Source organism: Ostrinia furnacalis, unplaced genomic scaffold (genome assembly GCF_004193835.3).
Source record: "Ostrinia furnacalis isolate ACB-3 unplaced genomic scaffold, ASM419383v2 OfSCF0694, whole genome shotgun sequence".
Classification (NCBI taxonomy): Eukaryota; Metazoa; Arthropoda; class Insecta; order Lepidoptera; family Crambidae; genus Ostrinia; species Ostrinia furnacalis.
In genome coordinates, this window is record NW_021130933.1 from 567,495 (window position 1) to 588,718 (window position 21,224).

At 42.5% G+C, this 21,224-nt stretch overlaps 1 protein-coding gene across 1 annotated transcript in view; it reads right to left on the reverse strand.

Annotated features, from left to right (window-relative positions):
* Positions 1 to 2,279: 2,279 nt before the first annotated feature.
* The window catches only part of LOC114349586 (transcription factor Sp3), a 34,406-nt gene continuing 15,461 nt past the window's right edge, over positions 2,280 to 21,224 (reverse strand). The window contains exons 7-18 of the mRNA XM_028300002.1: positions 18,947 to 19,043; positions 17,101 to 17,328; positions 14,784 to 14,953; positions 13,682 to 13,765; positions 13,285 to 13,347; positions 12,610 to 12,729; positions 10,702 to 10,822; positions 10,019 to 10,226; positions 8,872 to 9,018; positions 8,336 to 8,480; positions 5,193 to 5,351; positions 2,280 to 4,707 (exon numbers count right to left, since the gene is read on the reverse strand). Of these exons, the coding sequence (XP_028155803.1) occupies positions 5,193 to 5,351; positions 8,336 to 8,480; positions 8,872 to 9,018; positions 10,019 to 10,226; positions 10,702 to 10,822; positions 12,610 to 12,729; positions 13,285 to 13,347; positions 13,682 to 13,765; positions 14,784 to 14,953; positions 17,101 to 17,328; positions 18,947 to 19,043 (1,542 nt within the window). The 3' untranslated portion in view covers positions 2,280 to 4,707. The remainder of the gene's footprint in view (positions 4,708 to 5,192; positions 5,352 to 8,335; positions 8,481 to 8,871; positions 9,019 to 10,018; positions 10,227 to 10,701; positions 10,823 to 12,609; positions 12,730 to 13,284; positions 13,348 to 13,681; positions 13,766 to 14,783; positions 14,954 to 17,100; positions 17,329 to 18,946; positions 19,044 to 21,224) is intronic.

Here is a 21,224-nt window from a genome sequence, read left to right on the forward strand (position 1 = left end):
CAGCTGTATTTACCGTATCATTTCCTTTGCCTTGACGAAGGTTGAGAGCCTATACCATAAAGCGTGGTTACTTCGCGTGGTACCTGCACTAGATTCTTAACTTTGATTGCCTTCGTAATTATTCAGTCTGCTTCGGCCCAATAAGACAGCCTAATTGAGCCTGCTTTTGGCGTGTTACACCGTGAACTTTCCAGGTACAGTTGACCTCGATCAATCTGTACCAAATCGCGAATATCGCTCAATTTACCATCACAAACAGATAACTACCAACCTAGATCACTAAACTGTATTTAGTGTAAGCCGCAAATGCATTTACCGTGTGAAAAATTTATAGGTAAGTTTTCAACCGTGAGGGTTCAATTTAAGATTTTTTTTTAATACTTTGCTCTACCACATAATTCATAAAGGCGATCCATTTGTATATTGCACTTAAGTACCACTCTTGTTTATTGCGTGATTAGGATTTATTTATTTATCCGGCAAACTCAAAACTACTTATTTATGTACCGGATAAACAACTGCGACACAAAACCAAAAATATAAAAAAAAATACTTTAAATCTTAGTACATTTACGCATCAAACAAAGCATCCCAATATCGATCTTCAAACAAAACACAAACAACCCATTTTCCAGTGTAAACAATCGGCAAGGTCACTACTCCGAGACTCCGAGCACTCCGAGGGTGGAGGTAGGGTGCCTCCCCCACCCTGTTATTCAGGGTACGCGGGTAGTAGGGCAAATCGATACCGGCGGGTGGGTCAAGTTCACGGGCCGACTGGATCATTGAGGGTTGTTTTGTACGTACGTCGTAGATAAATATTCGTGTTTTTGTTTTGTTCTGATGTCGTTTTGTTATTACTTATGCGTGTAAAGAAAATTTTCAAGCCTATTTTTCTTTTATCGGAGAATAACTCCTGGTATGTCGAATAACTGACAATATATTTATCTAAATATTTACTGGTCGAATCCACCCTTAGCCTAGGCACATACCACCAATTTTTAGTTGAGGTTGCAGGCCACAGTACGAAATACGAATCACTGACGAGAAAAATCGGTGGTCACGCCTAGGCTTTAATGGTACATCACACAACTAGGCTCAAAACACATAGTCCAGTCAATGAATGCCCTAACGACGGTGTAGAGAGAAATCCGTGGAACACAATTTCTGACCTCGGGACTTTATTTAGCCTAGTTAGGTGGTGAACATAGCAAAAGTCCCCGCCCTTAGCCCTTGAGCCGGCGGGGAGAGGGGGGTTTAAAGGTACCACTTTTCGGTTTTTCGCTTAATCCTCGGAAACTATGCGTCCTAGTGACATGACTACTATGAACCAAAAAAAGCTTATTCAATTTGCTACAGGTGAGACCGTCAAGTTTTTCTATATCTTGTATAGTTTTTGCGGCATCTGCTCTAGAAGGTCTGTAAAATTGGAAATTTTATTGTTGTCTTACATGTTCCTTTCAGGAGAAAATCGACTAAATCAACATTGAGCAAACACTATAGACATGCGGGAGCANATTTTTGGACGTCAATATCTAAAGAACCGTTTGAGGCATATTTATGAAATTCGAAACAGATGTATATCTTGCAAGTCTCAACATATGAGCCAAATTTGAAGTGTTAATGCACAGTACTTTTTGAGTGATGAGGAGTCAAAAGTGGATCCAATTGGTTCGTCTAAATATACGCACGGTGCAGTCCCCTCCCTGGAACTAGGCTTAACATGCTCCCGCATGTCTAGAATATTAGCTCAATGTTGATTTAGTCGATTTTCTCCTGATGGAAACATGTAAGACAAAAATAAAATTTCCAATATTACAGACCTTCTAGAGCAGATGCCGCGAAAACTATACAATTTATAGAAAAACTTGTCTATCTCACCTGTAGCAAATTGAATATGCTTTTTTTGGTTCAAAGTAGTCATGTCACTAGGACGCATAGTTTCCGAGGATTAAGCGAAAAACCGAAAAATGGCACCTTTAAACCCCTCTCTCCCCGCCGGCTCAAGGGCTAAGGGCGGGGACTTTTGCTATGTTCACCTCCTAACTAGTCTAAATAAAGTCCTGAAGTCAGAAAATGTGTTCTACAGTTTTCCATCTATAATGCTTTATTGACTGGACTAACAGGACTACGCTCAAAACGTAGCTGGTAAATGTATATGGCCATGGCCATAATCAAAGCAAAGCTTCCAAACTTTCAAGTTCTATTAAATAAGAATATTTTGTTGTCCAAAACAAATGAATAAATAAATTACGAATTCCAAATGAAAGAAACTTAAATAGTATAAAAATATTTTATTAACGGGTCAACAATAAAACTATTTACATACATTTACACTGTACAAGTGCTTTATATTTACAGAGCGTCGGGCGACCTCGCCTTGGACCCACCGGTGCTTCGATGCTGCGTTGCGTTTGTACCGACGACAGCACATCAAACTGTACATTTTTTTGAAAAATAGCATCTATTCCAACTTTATAAGATGCCAGTGTTTACGTTGAAGTGCCGTTGTCTGTACCCACACAACCATCTTTTGTACAACTCTTCGAAAATAATAACAGGGCCAAAACCAATTTTACACTGGACTAGATTTAAACAACTCGCTGCCCAAAGAATAAAGCCAAATGTAATTTTATGAAACCATTGTATGATTAAAGGATTAATCATCAAATTGGTTAACCATTGTTTAAAATCTTGCCTAATTTTGTGAAATAATGTAATTTAAAGTTGATCCTATTTTTTTAAAGAGCTATTGTAGCACCGATGTTCGATTTCTTAACATAGCATTCAAAGGGATTTATGAACTAAAAACTTCAGACACTTGACAATTTAATTACCTGATCATTAAACTTTTTACAAAAGATTTTGCCAGAGTTATAATGAGTCAGTCAGTCACATAATACATTTTGTGAAGGCGAGTAAATAACAGAAATTTTCTTGTACTTACAATAATGATAAAGATGTGAAAGTAGACTTTTACCCATGAAAAATACAACCCGTATTTTTCACTTTAATTTGTTTCTATTGCAAGAAAATCTCTGGCGTAGACAGAAAGATTGAAAAATGCTATTTGAAAGTCTGTAACCCTTCAACTGTATAAAAACTAGCAACAAGGGCAAGGTTTTGAACTGTCAACGTGTTAACATTACATATAAAAGTGACTAAGTTTATAATTTATTTATAAGTAGAGTATTATGCAAGTATTTTTCCTCGCCATCTAGTCTTCATTCTTAAATAAATCGATCGTTGTAAATACACAATAAGTACTTTACCTAAAATCACACGACTTAATTACTATGTATTTCCTAGCACATAAAACTTTCGGACTTTGGCTAGGGCGCACTTTATAAACATTTACACCAACACCAACTGTTTTTAAGATAGAATTTTTAATTTATCAGTATTAATTTAGCATCACCTGTGTATTCCAATTCACTATTATACTCTAATACAGTTTCTCTTCCAAAATATATTAAATTCTTTATTTTTGTGCGACTCTTAAACAATTTATTTAAATAGACGTGTTACTTAATATTATTTTAATCTTAGACGCCAATAAACATGATACTACATTTTTACATCAATCCTTATTATTAAAAAGATATACACAATTTACAAATAAGTACAACAGAAGTACAATATTTGCAAGTAAAGAATGGATTTCGGGAATGATCTTAAATCATGTAGAGTCCGCCCAAAAAGCCTTCTCTAAGTTATGGCTATTTTACCTCATAATCATTTAAATAGAAACAATTAAATAATTTAAGATTACTAAGACTGGTATTTTATTGGGTCGCAGACCTCTCATTTTTCTTAGAATATAAGCAAAAATAAACCATTACTTTAACTGCATCGATTGTACCAAAAATAAATGTACAGACCACACCATAACTACAACCAATAACATAATTTTGATCACAGATCATACAGATTCTAATTAATATGACACAAGTAATTTTGGATTAATTTTTTGACTACGCTGGACTGTTCATTCGATAATCTAGACGCTTATGTATAATTCTTACCAATTAATGCAATACAACCTACGTAAACAACCAAAATGCTCATGTAAACGAAAGAAGGGTAAAAAAGAATGGAATGAAGAAATATTTAACATAATTAATAATTAAAGGCGGCTTAAAATAACCTAACAAAAATAAATAAAAGTGAACCTAAAATAATTTTAAAATTTCATGATTTTAATAACGATCTTAAATTAAGTATGGCTCATTGAGTATGAAAAGACAATATAGTTTAAAAGAACGAAAGTTATGATTATTTTATTCTAATTATTTAAACGTTAAGGTTCACTCACTACATCACTCCACTCTATTTTAGCAGCTATTCTGTCAATTGTAGCAAAAATTGTTTTCGCCGAAGTGTTTCGGCTTATTCCCCACCGACACTATTTGCTAAAGCAATCCATGTGTCACTAATGGCCACCGTAGGCTTGACCGAGTAAAGACAAATTCACACGATTGTTGAGGCTCCTTCAACCGTGTGGGTTGCGACGAGTGACGTCACAACGCTGGTGTCAGACTTTATGACCCGCCATAGGAGTCTGGTGACGTACAACGCTGGTGTCAGACTATATGACCCGCCATAGGCGTCTGACATAGCTACTTTACTTCGCCCAAGCCTCCCCGCAGCACATTAGTCTCGGTTGAGAATGAAGGTTAGCAGCGACTACTCGTCGCTGTCCTCGTCCTAGAACAAAAAACAATGAATTAGATACATTATTGTGAAAGCGAGAGCTAAGTACTGCCTAACTGAATCCAGCCGGGCTAGGATGCGCGCCGTGATATACTCTTATTGGCGTAAAATGTATGGGCAAAGTCGATAAAATGGCTATCACGCTTATCGCGCATCCTAGAACAGGCTGCATTTAATTACTATTTACTGATACAGGTACTCCTGTGTTGTAACGTGTAACTGCGTGTTACAAGCAGCCGCGTGTTACATGCAGCCGCGTGTTACGTGCAGCCGCGTGTTACATGCAGCCACGTGTTACCGTGTTACGTGCAGCCGCGTGTTACAGCCGCGTGTTACAGCCGCGTGTTACAGCCGCGTGTTGCAGCCGCGTGTTACAGCCGCGTGTTACAGCCGCGTGTTACAGCCGCGTGTTACAGCCGCGTGTTGCAGCCGCGTGTTACAGCCGCGTGTTACAGCCGCGTGTTACAGCCGCGTGTTACCTAGCTGTCCGCGTGCTCGGGCTCCATCTTGGCGGCGGGGCGCAGCATGACGAGCTTGTCGTCGGCCGGCTCGGGCTCGGCCTGGATGGTCTCGATGGTGAGTGTCATCTTCTCGTCGCAGCTGTCGTCGCCGGAGTCCGAGTACATGGACGTCGCCTGCTGTGAGGAATCACAAATATAATACCGCACTAGAATATTATTTGTTTGCTTTGTTTCAATAATAATCAATCACAAGAGAAACTCAATGTTAATATTTTAATAACACAATAATCAAAATTAATACCTTTCATCCAGTCGCAAAACCAGCCAGGTAAGCAAGAAGAGAAAAATACCAAACTGAGTTATCGATTTATGCATGAGTTAGCATGACCTTACTATTCCAGAAAATCTATGGAAGAATCGTATATTAATAGCTCATAAAGTTTGCCAGTTGATTTTGTGATATACAAATTAGTAATGTCCTTGTTAACCCCACCAAGTAATCTTAATATGATAAATTATGCTAATGTTAAGAGTGGAGTGGATGGGGGACGGAACTAGTCTTTCGAAACTCGAAACAGCAGTCTGCCTCCATTGGATAATTGTCACCTGACTGTCCTGTAACTCGTAGCATTGGACTATTACTTGGACTATTTTCACCGCTATTGACGGTGTCAGCCAACTAGTGATGTGGTGTCGATTAATGATGTGTATCATGTCACATACCGTGATGCGGTTCTTGGTGTGAACCGCTTGCTGCACTCGGGACACTCGAAACGCTTCTCGCGTGTGCGTGAGTCGATGCCTTTGTTTTATTTACTGTGTCAACTAGAGATGTGTGTGTATCGTGGCACATACCGTGATGCGGTTCTTGATGTGAACCGCTTGCTGCACTCGGGACACTCGAAACGCTTCTCGCGTGTGCGTGTGTCAGTGCCTGTTTTATTTACTGTGTCAACTAGAGATGTGTGTGTATCGTGTCACATACCGTGATGCGGTTCTTGGTGTGTATTCGCACGTGCTTGGCCAGGTGGTCGGAGCGCATGAACCGCTTGCTGCACTCGGGGCACTCGAAGCGTTTCTCGCCGGTATGAGTGCGCCGATGCCTTTGTAGCTCGTCGGAACGGGTGAACCTGGAAAAAATCATCATCATCAACATCATAAGGTCATTTAGTGCCTTCTCGCTCCAATTTACCAGAGGCAAATCAAGGATTTCGGCCAACTCTCCCCACGCTAAACAGGTTGAGAGAGCCTGATATTGATAAATCTGCCTTAGTCGCCTCTTACAACATCTGGAGAAGAATGGAGGTGGTACAACTCTTCTCTGCCAGAACCACATAAACTGTTAGAACCTTTAAAAGTTCAAAAGACTGCCTAAGAAGTACGGGTCCTAGCTAGGGGTTGGCTTATACATCCTGCAGGATCTGCCACACGCTCCCTTCACTGCAACACCTGTATAGCTAAGATTTAGTTTCTTTCTCTTCTGTCCTTGTCACTCGTACGCAACCAAGTGAGATAGCACTAACCTCTTTTCACAGAACAGCCAGTTGCAGAGGAAAAGGCGCTCGCCCGAATGCTAGCGTAGATGCGCACGCACGCTTTATCTTTTGTACACTTTGTGGTAAAGTCCAGTCGCCGAGCATGTAGAATTTCGTCCAATGACCCCAAGCTACCCATCCTTATCGCTCGCGCGTGGTTATATTGCTGTCGCGACTGAACTGTCACTCGCACAGGACCAAGCGAGACAGCACTAACCTCTTTCCACAGAACAGCCAGTTGCAGAGGAAAGGGCGCTCGCCCGAATGCCAACGTAGATGCGCACGCACGCTTTATCTTNTAGCTGTCCGCGTGCTCGGGCTCCACCTTGGCGGCGGGGCGCAGCATGACGAGCTTGTCGTCGGCCGGCTCGGGCTCGGCCTGGATGGTCTCGATGGTGAGCGTCATCTTCTCGTCGCAGCTGTCGTCGCCGGAGTCCGAGTACATGGACGTCGCCTGCTGTGAGGAATCACAAATATAATACCGCACTGGAATATTATTCTACTGTAACTATAAAAGCGGAAGGTCCCTGATTGACTGACTCACTCATCACTAAATCTTAGAAACTACAAGTGCTAGGAGTCTCAAATGCAAGGAGTTCCTTTTCCTTTTAGAACATAGGTGCTTATTAAGACAGGATTTTGCAAAATTCAACCCCTAAGGGGGTAAAACGGGATCCATGCGTACGAAGTTATAGCCGTTGGAACTCTCATTGTGAATATTTTAATAAGACAGTAATCAAAATTAATACCTTTCATCCATTTGTAACACGAGCCAGGTAAGCAAGAAGAGAAAAATATCAAACTGAGTTAATCACACTCGATTTAGGCACGAATTCATTAGTCGTGTTAACTACCCTACCGTTGATAAACAAAAAAAAAATCTAATATCCCTCTTAACCCCTCTAAGGAAGCTAAATTTACATTCACCACAATAATCCAGCGATCGTCAAGGATAGATCTAGCGTTTCTTGAAACTCCAACCAGCGCAGTACAACTTAATAGTTGTTAGCCAAGACCAAGCGGTGTCAACTAAAGTACGGCCAACGAGAAGCGATACCAAATGTTAACAAACCCAATGTCATGGTCATTTGGAATAGCAGGGGTTTGACTTTGACATATTTTGGCGGGAGAACGAGACATTACGACAAATACACAAGATGGGAAGAGGAGACAGAATAGATTGTCAGTTCGACAGTCGAATCGACCTTTTGTATCGCTGCTAGTTGGCCGAACTTTAGTGTATAGTGTTGAGTTTGAGCTATTATCACCTCTATTCGATTCTCGTGGCGAATCGTCAGTCTCACACCGTTGTGCTTTACACTTGTTTTATCTCGGTGTTGTCCATAGTATCGGGCTTAAGCTATCGTAGCATCTCGGTGTGTATTCGCACGTGCTTGGCGAGGTGGTCGGAGCGCATGAACCGCTTGCTGCACTCGGGACACTCGAAGCGCTTCTCGCGTGTGCGTGTGTCGATGCCTTTGTTTCATTTACTGTGTCAACTAGAGATGTGTGTGTATCGTGTACATACCGTGATGCGGTTCCTATCGCGTGTGCGTGTGTCGATGCCTTTGTTTTATTTACTGTGTCAAGTGTGTCAGCTAGTGACGTGTGTATCGTGGCACATACCGTGATGCGGTTCTTGGTGTGTATTCGCACGTGCTTGGCCAGGTGGTCGGAGCGCATGAACCGCTTGCTGCACTCGGGACACTCGAAGCGCTTCTCGCCGGTATGCGTGCGTCTATGCCTTTGGAGCTCGTCGGAACGGGTGAACCTGGAAAAAATCGTCATCATCAACATCATAAGGTCATTTAGTGCCTGCTCGCTCCAATTTACCAGAGGCAAATGAAGGATTTCGGCCAACTCTCCCCACGCTAAACAGGTTGTGAGAGCCTGATATTGATATCTGCCTTAGTCGCCTCTTACAACATCTGGAGAAGAATGGAGGTGGTACAACTCTTCTCTGCCAGAACCACATAAACTGTTAGAACCTTTAAAAGTTCAAAAGACTGCCTAAGAAGTACGGGTCCTAGCTAGGGGTTGGCTTATACATCCTGCAGGATCTGCCACACGCTCCCTTCACTGCAACACCTGTATAGCTAAGATTTAGTTTCTTTCTCTTCTGTCCCTGTCACTCGTACGCAACCAAGTGAGATAGCACTAACCTCTTTCCACAGAACAGCCAGTTGCAGAGGAAAGGGCGCTCGCCCGAATGCCAACGTAGATGTGCGCGCAGATGCGACGTCTTGCCATACACTTTGTTGCAGCCCGCGATATGGCATACGTGCTGCTTCTTGCGGTCCACCAGGCGGCTGGAAAGAAACAGGCACTTTGAAACTGCTACTTTTAGAAGTAAGCAATAAGTAAGTACTACATAACGGAACCCCCAAACTAGCGTCTTTCGACGTCATCGTAACGTCTCATCGTCGTTTAGGCAGCGCCTGCGCAGCAACAACTATCTTTAACCTCTCCTATGCAGCTATGCTTTGTCTCATATCTGTGCAACCTCTGTCAACTGCTTTGTCTCAGATCTAAGACAAGATTACTTTGTCATTTGGAACATCATTTGAAAACCGTAGCAGTTGGGGGGTGCAGTTTTGCGCGGCTCAATAGCACGCCAAAGGTTAAAGTCAAAGGCGACGCCATTGCTGAGCGGATGTTGAACGCTGAATCTACGCGCTGGCGTCGAGTTATTTAGTTAGTGTTAGTGTGCTTCAGGCGTTCGCAAAATGACAACGTTGCGAAGATGCTCGAAACACGCTAGTGTGGTAGGTAAAATGAAGCAGAATTAAGCAAGACCTTGGGAAAAATGTTTATCGTATGCCTTTCACATAAATAAATAAGTGTTATCTTATCTTATCTAAAAGTAAAAGCACATCTCCCGCTGAAATCTTATGAACAGCTAACATATCTTCTTGTCGTATCGACAAGTGTCAGTGTCAGCCCAAAACTACTACAAGAGTGGCGTTGTCAGTAGCATTCATTAAATCTTCCTGCGTGCTGTTGTTTGGGTACGCACGGCACGACACACATGAACAGCTGTGAAAGTGTACGACGATTGAAGTGCCGATTTCAATGACTCACTTCTCTCCCAAGTCGCAATTAGGGCACGTGCAAGCCACCCGCTTCATGAGCCGCTTGTTGCCAGAAGGACTGGACGCGCGCTGCTTGCTGGCCTCGCATTCTGTCCCGGAGTTGTTGCCCGATTGTTGTTGCTGTTGTTGCTAGCCGTGCTCACGGTGACCACCTGCCACTTGCCCAAGTGGTAGGTGGTCACTGTAAGCTGTTGAGGTGCTGATTTCAATGACTCACTTCTCTCCCAAGTCGCAGTTAGGGCACGTGCAAGCCACCCGCTTCATGAGCCGCTTGTTGCCAGAAGGACTTGACGCGCGCTGCTTGCTGGCCTCGCATTCCGTCCCGGAGTTGTTGCCCGAATTGTTGTTGCTGTTATTGCTAGCCGTGCTCACGGTGACCACCTGCCACTTGCCCGGCTCGTTGGGGTCTTGCTGGATTTGTTGACCTGGGGACAGAAGGAAATATTGTAGAATGATTTACATAGAATTTTGACCCGACTACAAAAAGCAAGACTTTTGATACCTACTCTATAGAAACGTATGGGAATTACACTTGGTGTCAAATAAATCGCACCTCTCGCGACAAGCACTTTCAAGCGTATGCACTTCCCACCAATATTGGTACCATTTGAAAACGTAGTTCTAAACTTCATTACATTTAAGGAAAGGTTTTCTTCACCCCAAAAATGTGTCTTTAGAAAGATCCAATGTCTCTTCTTAAAGCGACAGGTAGTTACGCTTGAACCAACTTTTATGGTTATAAAACTGTTAAATTGGGATTAATCGTTATCCATCTGTTAAAGAGGGCACGTGAGATTTTTATTTGCGATTTCTTTGACGCAGAGTGTATGTTGCTCTCAGTTTCAAATACAAAATACTTGAAAATACACGATACTGCATAAGAAATCTAAGATGTCTCACCTATAACAGGCTGCGGCTGCGGTTGAGGTTGATGAAGTTGAGCCAACTGCACCCCAGGCAGTCCCAGCGCGGGGACCAATTGTACCCCACCTCCCACGCCGCCTACGCCCAGCGTTGGGACCTGCGAACGTCAGGTATTCTTCACATAAGGCTCGCAGTTGCTTGTGATACCAATTAGCACCAAGATTGAGATATGAAGTGATGGTTTCACAGTAATTGAAACCTTTACATAGTTTAAATAAAATTTGAAATTAAATTTGGCAAATGTATACCACCACCAAATATCATTGCATTATACATAGTTGTTCAAAACCAAAACCCCTTCACCAAAAAACCCCAAAACGTACCTAATACTAAGCCAAAATGTACGCATATGAAAAAGTAAATAAAATATACATATTTTTGGTCGAGGAGCGTATTGATTATTTTGATCCTTAGACTCTACTTGAAAATCATTTGTCATGTATCATAAAGTGGTGGTAACACACTGACACGTGCACCGCTACCACAGCGAGCGTTCGTCCCCATTTTGACGAACATTCGGCCTCGTTTTAACGAGCGTTCGGCCTCGTTCTGACGAACGTTCGGCATATACCTGAACTACGTTCGCACGTACAGTGGTGGCGGGGATGACAGTGACCTGCTGCCCCGACCCGCTGGTGATGATGGCCTGTGGTTGCTGCACTGTTGCATCCGACACCGCCTAGCGTCCGGGCAGCACGAAAACGCACAATTGCATTTGGTAGAACGTAATGATTATTTTCAAGGAACTCGTCCCAATATCAACATGAACGTTATGGACGCAAGAGTGGAAATTTGGACACTTATTTCTATGTCACGATGTGTACTACATTAGTGACCTAGTTAGTTAGTTTTGCAGGGCAATCGAATACCGCTCTTAGCCTCATGATTGGGCCATTGTGCGCGTGACAGTAGTGACCTATTCCCAGAGATTCCAGCTAAAGACAAAACCAAAAGACACTTAACTATTTCCCAACTGCACGGCAGTATTCTATCTGCTGGTATACCAGTCCACTAAACCACCCTCTACTTGATCCCGCTCACAGAAAATCGTCTGTCATGGATCATAAAATGTTGGTAACACACTGATACACGTTCACAGCTACAACCGAGCGTTCGGCTTATACTTGCACCACGCTCGCACGTACAGTGGTGGCTGGAATGACAGTGACCTGCTGCCCCGATCCGCTGGTGATTATGGTCTGCGGTTGTTGCACTGTTGCATCCGACACCGCCTAGTGTCTAGGCAGCACGAAAACGCACAATTGCATTTGGTAGAACATAATAATCATTTTGATTGTCAACCCAAGTAACTCGTCCCAATATCAACATGAACGTCATATGATAGTCACAGAGTGGAAACTTGAACACTTATGGCTACGTCGCGATGTATATAGCAGTGACCTGTTCCTCAAAGATTACAGATAGACCAGTTGCAGATACAAAACTCACGAAACCTGTCTGTATGAATTTTAGCTATTTTGCGACCTGTACAGCGGTGATCTATTTGCTGGCATACCAGTCCACCAAACTAATACCCTTTACTTGATCACGCTCGTAGAAAATCGTCTGTCATGTCGTCGTCGGTCAAATAATGGTGCCATGGAGGTGACACACTGATACACGTTCACAGCTAAAGCCTGGTCCGTGAGCACGTAGAATTTTGTCCAATGACCCCAAGCTACCCATCCTTATCGCATGCGCGTATGTTGCTGTCGCGACTGTGCGACGCGCGCCCGCAGTGAGTGTGCGAGCGCGACAGCAACATAATTATGCGCGAGCGATAAGGATGGGTAGCTTGGGGTCATTGGACAAAATTCTACGTGCTCACAGACCAGGCTTTACAACCGAGCGTTCGGCCTATACCTGCACCACGCTCGCACGTACATTGGTGGCTGGGATGACAGTGACCTGCTGCCCCGACCCGCTGGTGATTATGGTCTGCGGTTGCTGCACTTGCTGCACTTGTTGTACCGTTGCATCCGTCTGCATCGGGTTCGACACCGCCTAGCGTCCGAGCAGCACGAAAGTGGAGGCAAGTTTGTTAGTTGTTAGTTCGCAGTGGTTAGCTAATGGGAGTTGGCATAATTTTTTGTTAGGCAACGAATCAGGTAGCAGTCTACTAAATCTGTTATGGAAAATAAAAATACATACAATATACAAGCATTTTAAGCTGGGTAAGGAAAAAATGTTCATGCAAGAAATAACTAAGGCATAAATACGTGCATCTCTATCACACAATGGTATTAAAGATTCCATACGTCGTTTACCCCATGATAGAATTACTTTATTTGGGAAGTAGGTTGATTGTACAAAATTCAATGTGGAAATCAAATCAGACCAAATCTAAAATGCGGACACAATGTTAATTACAAAGAAATTCTTAAATGTGCTTTCACTACTTCAGAAATTAATATTATATCTAGTATTCAAAACACGGTATATCTTACATCTACACCAAATGTTTTAATAAATAAAGCATATAAGCCGTGCACACCCTAATGTTATCATGATTGCGCTGGTTTGATTGAAGCTTCATGCCATGAGTTAACGCTAAGTCACCTGCAGAGTGATGGTCGCGGGCGTGGGTGCGGCACTGGCGGCGGCCTGCGTGCCTCCGTTTTGCTGCACCAAACCAACCCCGTTATATTTACAGAATGATCAAGCCAGACTCGAGAAACTTTTGGTTTTAATAGAGATTTAATAGAAGGCAATGACATGAAAAATTAAGGCTAGATTTCACCATCTTACATTAACTATAACAGACGTTAAGTTTATCAAACTCAATACAAAAACACCGGTTAGGATTATAGTTACTGTTAAAGTAAGATGGAGCAACTCAACCTAAGTTTAATCAGTTCAAAACATTCGAAAGATCATGTTTAAGTTAAGTTAGAGGACTTATGAATGGCTAAGTTATAGAAAGTTTAATTAGAGATGGTAATTATTATATTCTTACCTGAACATTTGCTAATGACGCTATTTGTATCTGCTGAATTTGACCTGACGGCGTCAACACGTTGGCAATCTGGGGTTGTTGCATCTAGAAAATAAAATAAAATAAAAGATAATTTAACTACGTATGCATAATTTCCTCAGGTTTTGACTATGTCTAGAGTACGAAGGGTTCTGCAAGATTCGGCACAATATCAGCGTGCCAGGGATCCTGCAAGCCTTGTCCAGAGTATAAGAGTTGAGGGTTGGCTTTTTCCAGATTGCTTAAGAGGTCCTGCAAACCTTGACCTTTTTCAGAGTGGCCAAGTGTCCAATGTAATTGATGATCTTGTGAGGGATCTCGCAAGTCTTGCCACGTATCAACATTGGCTAATGAGTCCATATAAGAAGCCATAGGACATCCACTGCTGAACATCGGCCTCCCCCAATGATTTCCATGTTAACCGGTTGGCAGCGACCTGCGTCCAGCGCCTTCCTGCTACCTTTATGATGTCGACCCACAAGGTACGCGGCCTCCATTCCAGAACCTTGCTGCCCCATCGGCCGTCAGTTCTGCATACTGTGTTCTGCCCATTACCACTTCAGCTTGCTAATCCGTCGGGCTAAGTCAGCGACTTAGTGCGACTTAGGCAGTGGGCGGGGCACATAGCTCGTAGAGACGATGGCCGTTGGGGCAGGAAAGTTCTCGAGTGGCGACCACGGGCTGGAAGACGTAGCGTGGGCAGGCCTCCTACTAGGTGGACCGACGATCTGGTAAAGGTCGCGGGAAGAGCCTGGATGCGGGCAGCGCAGGACCGTTCATTGTGGAAAACCTTGGGGGAGGCCTTTGTCCAGCAGTGGACGTCATTTGGCTGAAAAAAAACGTCAGCGACTTAAGTTCGTTTACGGATCTCCTCATTTCTGATTCGATCTCATAAACCAACTCCAACTCGTAAGCCAACAAAGGTCTCCCCAATCCTCGCCAGCGAGGGGAGTGTAGGCCAAATCCTCTATTTGCCTCTAGTAAGTTAGAGTCGTGTTCCAGCAGTGGAAATAGCCGTATACGTGGGTCCTATAGCTAAAATCATGATGATGATGACTACAACAAGGATCTTTAGTTCACTGACCTGGTGCGCGTGAGGTATCAGCTGCAGATGGTGCGGCGCGTGCATAGGCACGTGCACGGTCTGGTACACAGTATGGCCGCCAGCCACGCTCACCGGCACTTGAACCGGCACCATGCCCACACTGCCCACGCTTCCCACGCCGCCCACGCCGCGTACGGCCACGCCTGCCCCTGAATTACATGTCAATTTTTACTTTGGATGCTTATGCAAGCTTGTATTGAGAATTGAAGCATAACCTGCCAGTCCTAGGCTGGTTTTAGAGTAAGCGCACACCGTAGATTTTTAGTTGGCCGATAGTTGTGCCCGATTTCAAATTGTATGAAGAATCGGCCAAATCGAATCGGCGTAGTGTGCGCAGTCCCATTCATGCCCATACTGATCAACAGCCCGACTAAACTATCGGCCGACGAAAAATCAACGGTGTGCGCCTACTCTTAGTGTCACGCGGACTGTGAGTGCGGATCGCTCCGCACAGCCGATCTGTATGAACTACTAGGGAGCGGAGCGGTTCCTCCGGACCGCATTACTCTAAAACGCTCCCTAGAAGTTCATACGATTGGCCGTGCGGAGCGGGTCCGCACCGGACGGTCCGCGTGACACTAAAACCAGCCCTAAGAGCGCGTCACGATTTAGGGCCTCCGCTATAATAACGCGGGCGGCCACCTGCCCACCACGGCCGCATGTATTCGCGAGCGCTGCATACTAATTTTCGGTACTGAACGCGTGTTTATTTATTTATTTATTGATAAAGGTACACCAACAGCAATACAAATTTAAGACATTCACAGTATACAACACATATTGGGCGTGTTTTAACGGAAATTCTTAAACTTGTGAAAACTTGTTATTTGGCTTGATGAAGATGGCAGCTTCTGGAGACAAAAGCTCCGAAATAAATAAATATTATAAAAGAAGTAATCTAATCGAGACATTTTAATCGTTTTTAGACGATCGATATGCTCAAACATTTGTCGTCAAAAATCTACAGTAAGATTATATCGTGGCGCGCATCTTAGGCTAGCTATCCTCCTAGATATAGTAGTGAGGCTGCTCTTGAACCCCTATACATTGCGAATTGAAGCATGACCTTATCATGTAACAGGTGCTATTTTTCAACAAAAAATTGATACGATATTTAATATTACATATTTTATGTAGTTAAATGCTTTGGCATATTTCCATACTGTGCGTTAATTAAAATTATTAATTAGTCAATAACTTCTACGAAAATTTGCCGCCCATAAAAGCCTTATTACAAACCATCGTACAATATCGTTTATACGTACGCTTCGGTAGCTTTTCTTTACGAACAGCCATCGAGAAAAAAAATCGCCAAAGCTTTCAAAGGTACTCCTCTTCAATAGATTTGAAATCGAACGCAGACCGCAGGTATACAGCGCAATGAGATCAAATGTGACCTAATAACAGCTATTAATCAATACATTTTAACCAGGCATCAAAGATATGTATATCGCAAATACGATATGTATGCATACGACCTTCAGGTGACACGGTCGGAGAGCAGTCTAGCTACGATAAGTTTGTCTATGATTTTTTGGAACGCGCCCATTGGACCTGTTGGCAAAAACGTTACTAAGCTATCAACGATTACAATTTTAAAAAAAGTAGACAAACTTTTTTAGTCTGCGTTCAGTTTCAACACACATGGTAAACTTAAAAATTTTATGTCTTTACATAATAGTTTTGATAACAGATATTATCTTAAGATATCTCGTACCGATTTTTTTATTGAAATAAAAATAATCTTAGGGAACTTAAATTACTTTTTATAAACAAAATAATGACTTTTAATCTTAAATTACGTTTTATAAATGATAACATTAAATGTGCTGTGTAATTATGGTAGTGCATAGTGAAAAACAACCAAGCATTATTACCAAGTGCTAGTACGAGATACAGCTGCGTAGGTTCACTGTACGAATGATTTATGAGAAAATTAATACACCAAGCAAATTAATCAGAATTGCAAAAAATCAACACTAAAAGCTGGGAGATGAAATATAGTGAAGTGTGGACGGAACTTTTGGAATGATGAAAAATAAAAATAAGTCAATGATATATTAAAGAAGAAACATAGAACTAATGAAGAAAGATTAATGGAAAACTATCGTATCGCCATCGAACAGTCTTCAATTAAGTTTGAACGCGTCAAAAATGAACCCCAGATGATTCAAAAGTTACTGTGTAAATTTTCTCCCAAAATTAGTATCAAAGTTATCCCAAAATCGTCTTTATAGATATGTAAAACTGTGTCTGACGCTTTGAAAGTTCCATCCACGTGAACCCTGAGACCAACCTTGTGGATCGGGGCTGGCGTCCTTCTGTTCCTTAGAGTCGGCCTTGTCTTGCTGCTGCATCTGCACGCCCGTGGAGCTCGGGATCGAGATAGCCTGACTCGTCGGGATCTGAATCCCGGCCGGGATCGCAATATTGGACCCCGGGATCGTGATCATCTGGTTCCCGGTCAAAGCGCTTAATGGGATCGAGAGGTTAGTGCCCGGGATGTTGACCGTCGCCTGTTGCTCTGTTAGCGGGCGCCGCGGAAACACAGATTAGTATGAGAGTCGTACAAGCGAGAGGCATGCGATGGCCGTTACTGATGATAGCGCGACGGCATTTTATTTATCGCAAAAAATTACTATGCAAATTAAAAAGTAGGCGTATTATTAAATGACACTCAATTATAAATTTAAATTCAATAATAGATCCAAGATTGTGGTTGATCTAAATCAGTGTTTTTCAACCTGTGGGTCGCGACCCCCTGGGGGGTCGCGAAGCCTCTGTAGGGGGGTCGCGAGAGGTCGTAAAAACTACCTCAGTAAAAAAAAATCTTATAAAGACAGATTAATCCGAAATCTAATTATGCAAATGTTGTAGGTATGTATTGAAGTATTCGGTCTCTACAAACATCTTTGCAACATTATAAAATGCATGAAAAAAAAGCGAACGGTCGGGGGGTCGCCAAACATTTTTTCATACTACCGGGTCGTGTCATGAAAAAGGTTGAAAAACACTGATCTAAATATTGAAATTCAACCAATCAGAAGGTTAAATAAAGATTTGAGCTTCATTGCACAATATGAGCCTTAAGTTTCTTTACATCGTTTTAATGTTAAAATCGTTCACGAAGTAAACAAAACTTTAAGTTACTCAGTCAATTTGTGAGATAACTGTTTATTTGAAAGATGATGAAGCAAATACTTTTCGACTGCTATAAAATATAATTGCGGTTCATAAACGAAATGCACGCCGCGCTGCACCACTTTCACTCGAGAGAAGAAACAAATATCAAGTGAAAGGAGGAAGTGTATGACTAAACATTAAACATACATGCTCTAAGAAAATGATATGTTTGAGTCTAGATGTGGGCCCATAAAGCGAAGCTGATGATCGGAAATTAACACCAAAGCAATCCCAAAAGCTAGTTTAAGTCGAGTGTGTGTACTAAAAATAAGTATTTAGATATGTGCAATGTGTTCCAGAAAAACTAAGAAAGTCGTTTTTAAACCAGACTTAACGTCGTCGTGTCGTTAAGACACGGATAACACATTTGAGATCAGATTTTAACTATTTCTATAATATAAATCGTATTCAGTGTCAGTTTAATTTTGAGTGTCACACGTGAGTCCTGTAACATTATCTTGTATTGACTTCAGTGTACTCTGATAAACTACATAATTCATAGCTTTATTGTTTCAAAACTTGTATATGACTCAAACTCCAATCTCTATAGTGTTTGAAGTCTGTTTGCTCAAACTCGAATCTGTATAATGTTTGAAGTCTGTACCTTTAGCATGAACAACTTTTGCCTTCGAATCGTTTGCGTATTCGACAAAATTCGATACTCAATCTTCGAATTAAACAATAACGTGACAGTTTTGATTCTCAAAATAAGTTTCGTGCAACCATTTCTCATACTAAGTTCACTTTACGACACGTTCACACGGGCGCTGTTGTAGTTTTCGTACAAAATCTTTTGATGGCGATTCGAATACGCAAACGATTTGAACTCGAAAGTTTTTCGTGCTAGCCGTACTGTTTGTCTTTACTTTAGTCTCAACCTTTGGTCGCTGATCTCAAAAGTGCGATTCGCAAGACCTAATGTATTTGTGTGTGACCTTGTGTGTTTTATGTGTACTTACCAGCGGGTAGATGCATGACGTTCTGCAGGAAGCCGGCCGGCAGCGCCCGCACCAGTTGTCCGTTGACTAGGCTCACTTGCCCCATGCTGGAGAAATTCTGTAAGCAATACATAATATTTTTGTTATTTTATAACCTCACAGAAGACGTTCATAGATTTAGAATTAGATACGCCTGCTCCATGGACTGATGACTTCAAAATAATAGCTGGAATGGGGTGGCAAAAATCGTGCTTTGTGGCCAACAGTTATAACTTTTGAAGTAAATCTTGATTAGAACTGCCTTAAGAGCAGATTTTGAAATCTCTACCTTCATAATTTCAATGCATCGCTGTTGCTCATGACTAGTATTTCACTATGAGCTATGCAGTCCAGAAATAAGCATTTCTTACTTTAGATCCTGGACTACACAGGATGATCTAAGCTTTTCTTCATACTGACCTCTGCATTCTGAGCAGGGATGAACAGGGCCTCCTGGCCGTCCACCAGGCAGCCGTCTATGATTTATTATACTGGGTGTTAAAGTTCCAGCTTCATAACATCATACAGACCTGTGTAATGTGCATGTTGATGCCGCCTATGCTTGACTATACAGTTTATTCAAGCTTCTTATCTTTGTACTGACCTGCTGCTCACCAGGTAGCCGCCTATGCTTGACTGTAAAGGATGACAATTTATTCAAGCTCCTTATTATCTTTACACTGACCTGAGCATGCTGGGCAGGGATGAACAGAGCCTCCTGCCCGTCTACAATGACGGCTTGCATGGGCGCCACGCCTCCCACGCCACCCACCAGGCAGCCGCCTACGCTTGGCTATACCAGGGTGACCTATACTTGGCTACACGGGTGCCTTATGCTTGGCTATATAGTGTGTCCTATACTTGACTATACAGGGTACCCTATGCTTCACTAAACAGTTACAGTATATTTAAGCTTCTAACGTCTTCCTACTGACCTGAGCATGCTGGGCAGGGATAAACAGAGCCTCCTGTCCATCTACAGTGACAGCCTGCATGGGCGCCACGCCTCCCACGCCGCCCACCAGGCAACCGCCTATGCCTGAAAATACAGGGCTGCAGTATATTCATGCTAACCTGTGCATGCTGTGCAGGGATGAACAAAGCCTCCTGTCCGTCTACAGTGACGGCCTGCATGGGCGCCACGCCTCCTACGCCTCCCACGCCGCCTACGCCACCCACCAAGCAACTGCCGTAGATGCCTCCCGCTTGTTGCTGGAACAAAACATCGGTAGTTTAGAATGGGTTTCGTTTCATAATAGGGGTGTTTTGTCTTATTCTGTATTAAATAAGAACATCAAAGAGGCTTAAGTCAACGAGAACAGACGACCCAGGACAGCATCGGTAGATTAGAATGGGAAGTTGGGAAGGAGTGTCGTCTCATAATAGGGGCCTTTAGTCTTATTCTGTATTAAATAACAACCTCAAACAGGCCTAATTCAACGAAGAGACGACACACGACCGAGTCGCCTGGAGACACAGATACGGGGGACAAAAAAATGAGAGAGGGCCAGGCAAAGAAGAAAAATCTTATTCTGTACATGATTTGTGTAGTATGTAATTTAGCTCACGGGACGACCAATATCAAAGTAAATGTGAATACATAAAAGTGTAGAAAAGTTCCGGAATGGCGTCCACAAACGACGTAGTGTAGGAAAACCGTCAACTCGATGAACCGAAAATTTAATAAAGGTCCTGGATGTGAGCAGTGCAGGTCCAGTTGGTTACATAAATTCTCGGTAAAGGCCTTATCACAACAGTGGTAGTGTTTTGGTTGAAAAGGAATGAATCATCAAGTCATAATTCGTCGGCCGTTTGGTGTAGTGGTTCAGAGCGGTCTACTATGCCGAGAGGTCCCGGGTTCGATTCCCGGCCGGGCAGAAATTGAAATGATGAATTTTAATTTCTGTGACGGGTCTGGGTGTTACTATGTATAATTTATGTATGTATTTAAAAAAAAAGTATATAAGTAGTATATCCGTTAAGCTAGCACCCATAACACAAGCATTAAGTTGCTTACTTTGGGGCTAGCTGGCGCTGTGTGAAATTGTCCAAAGATTTATTTATTATTATTNTATTTCGGTACGAAACACTGCTAAATGGACTTATGTTCTGAAGATAATAGCTGGAACGGGCTGAAAGCAAAGATCGTGTTTTGTGGTCAGAAGTTAAAGAAGCTAGCTGGCGCTGTGTGAAATTGTCCAAAGATTTATTTATTTATTTATTATTTATATAAAACAGTATTCATACAGATTTTGTGAAT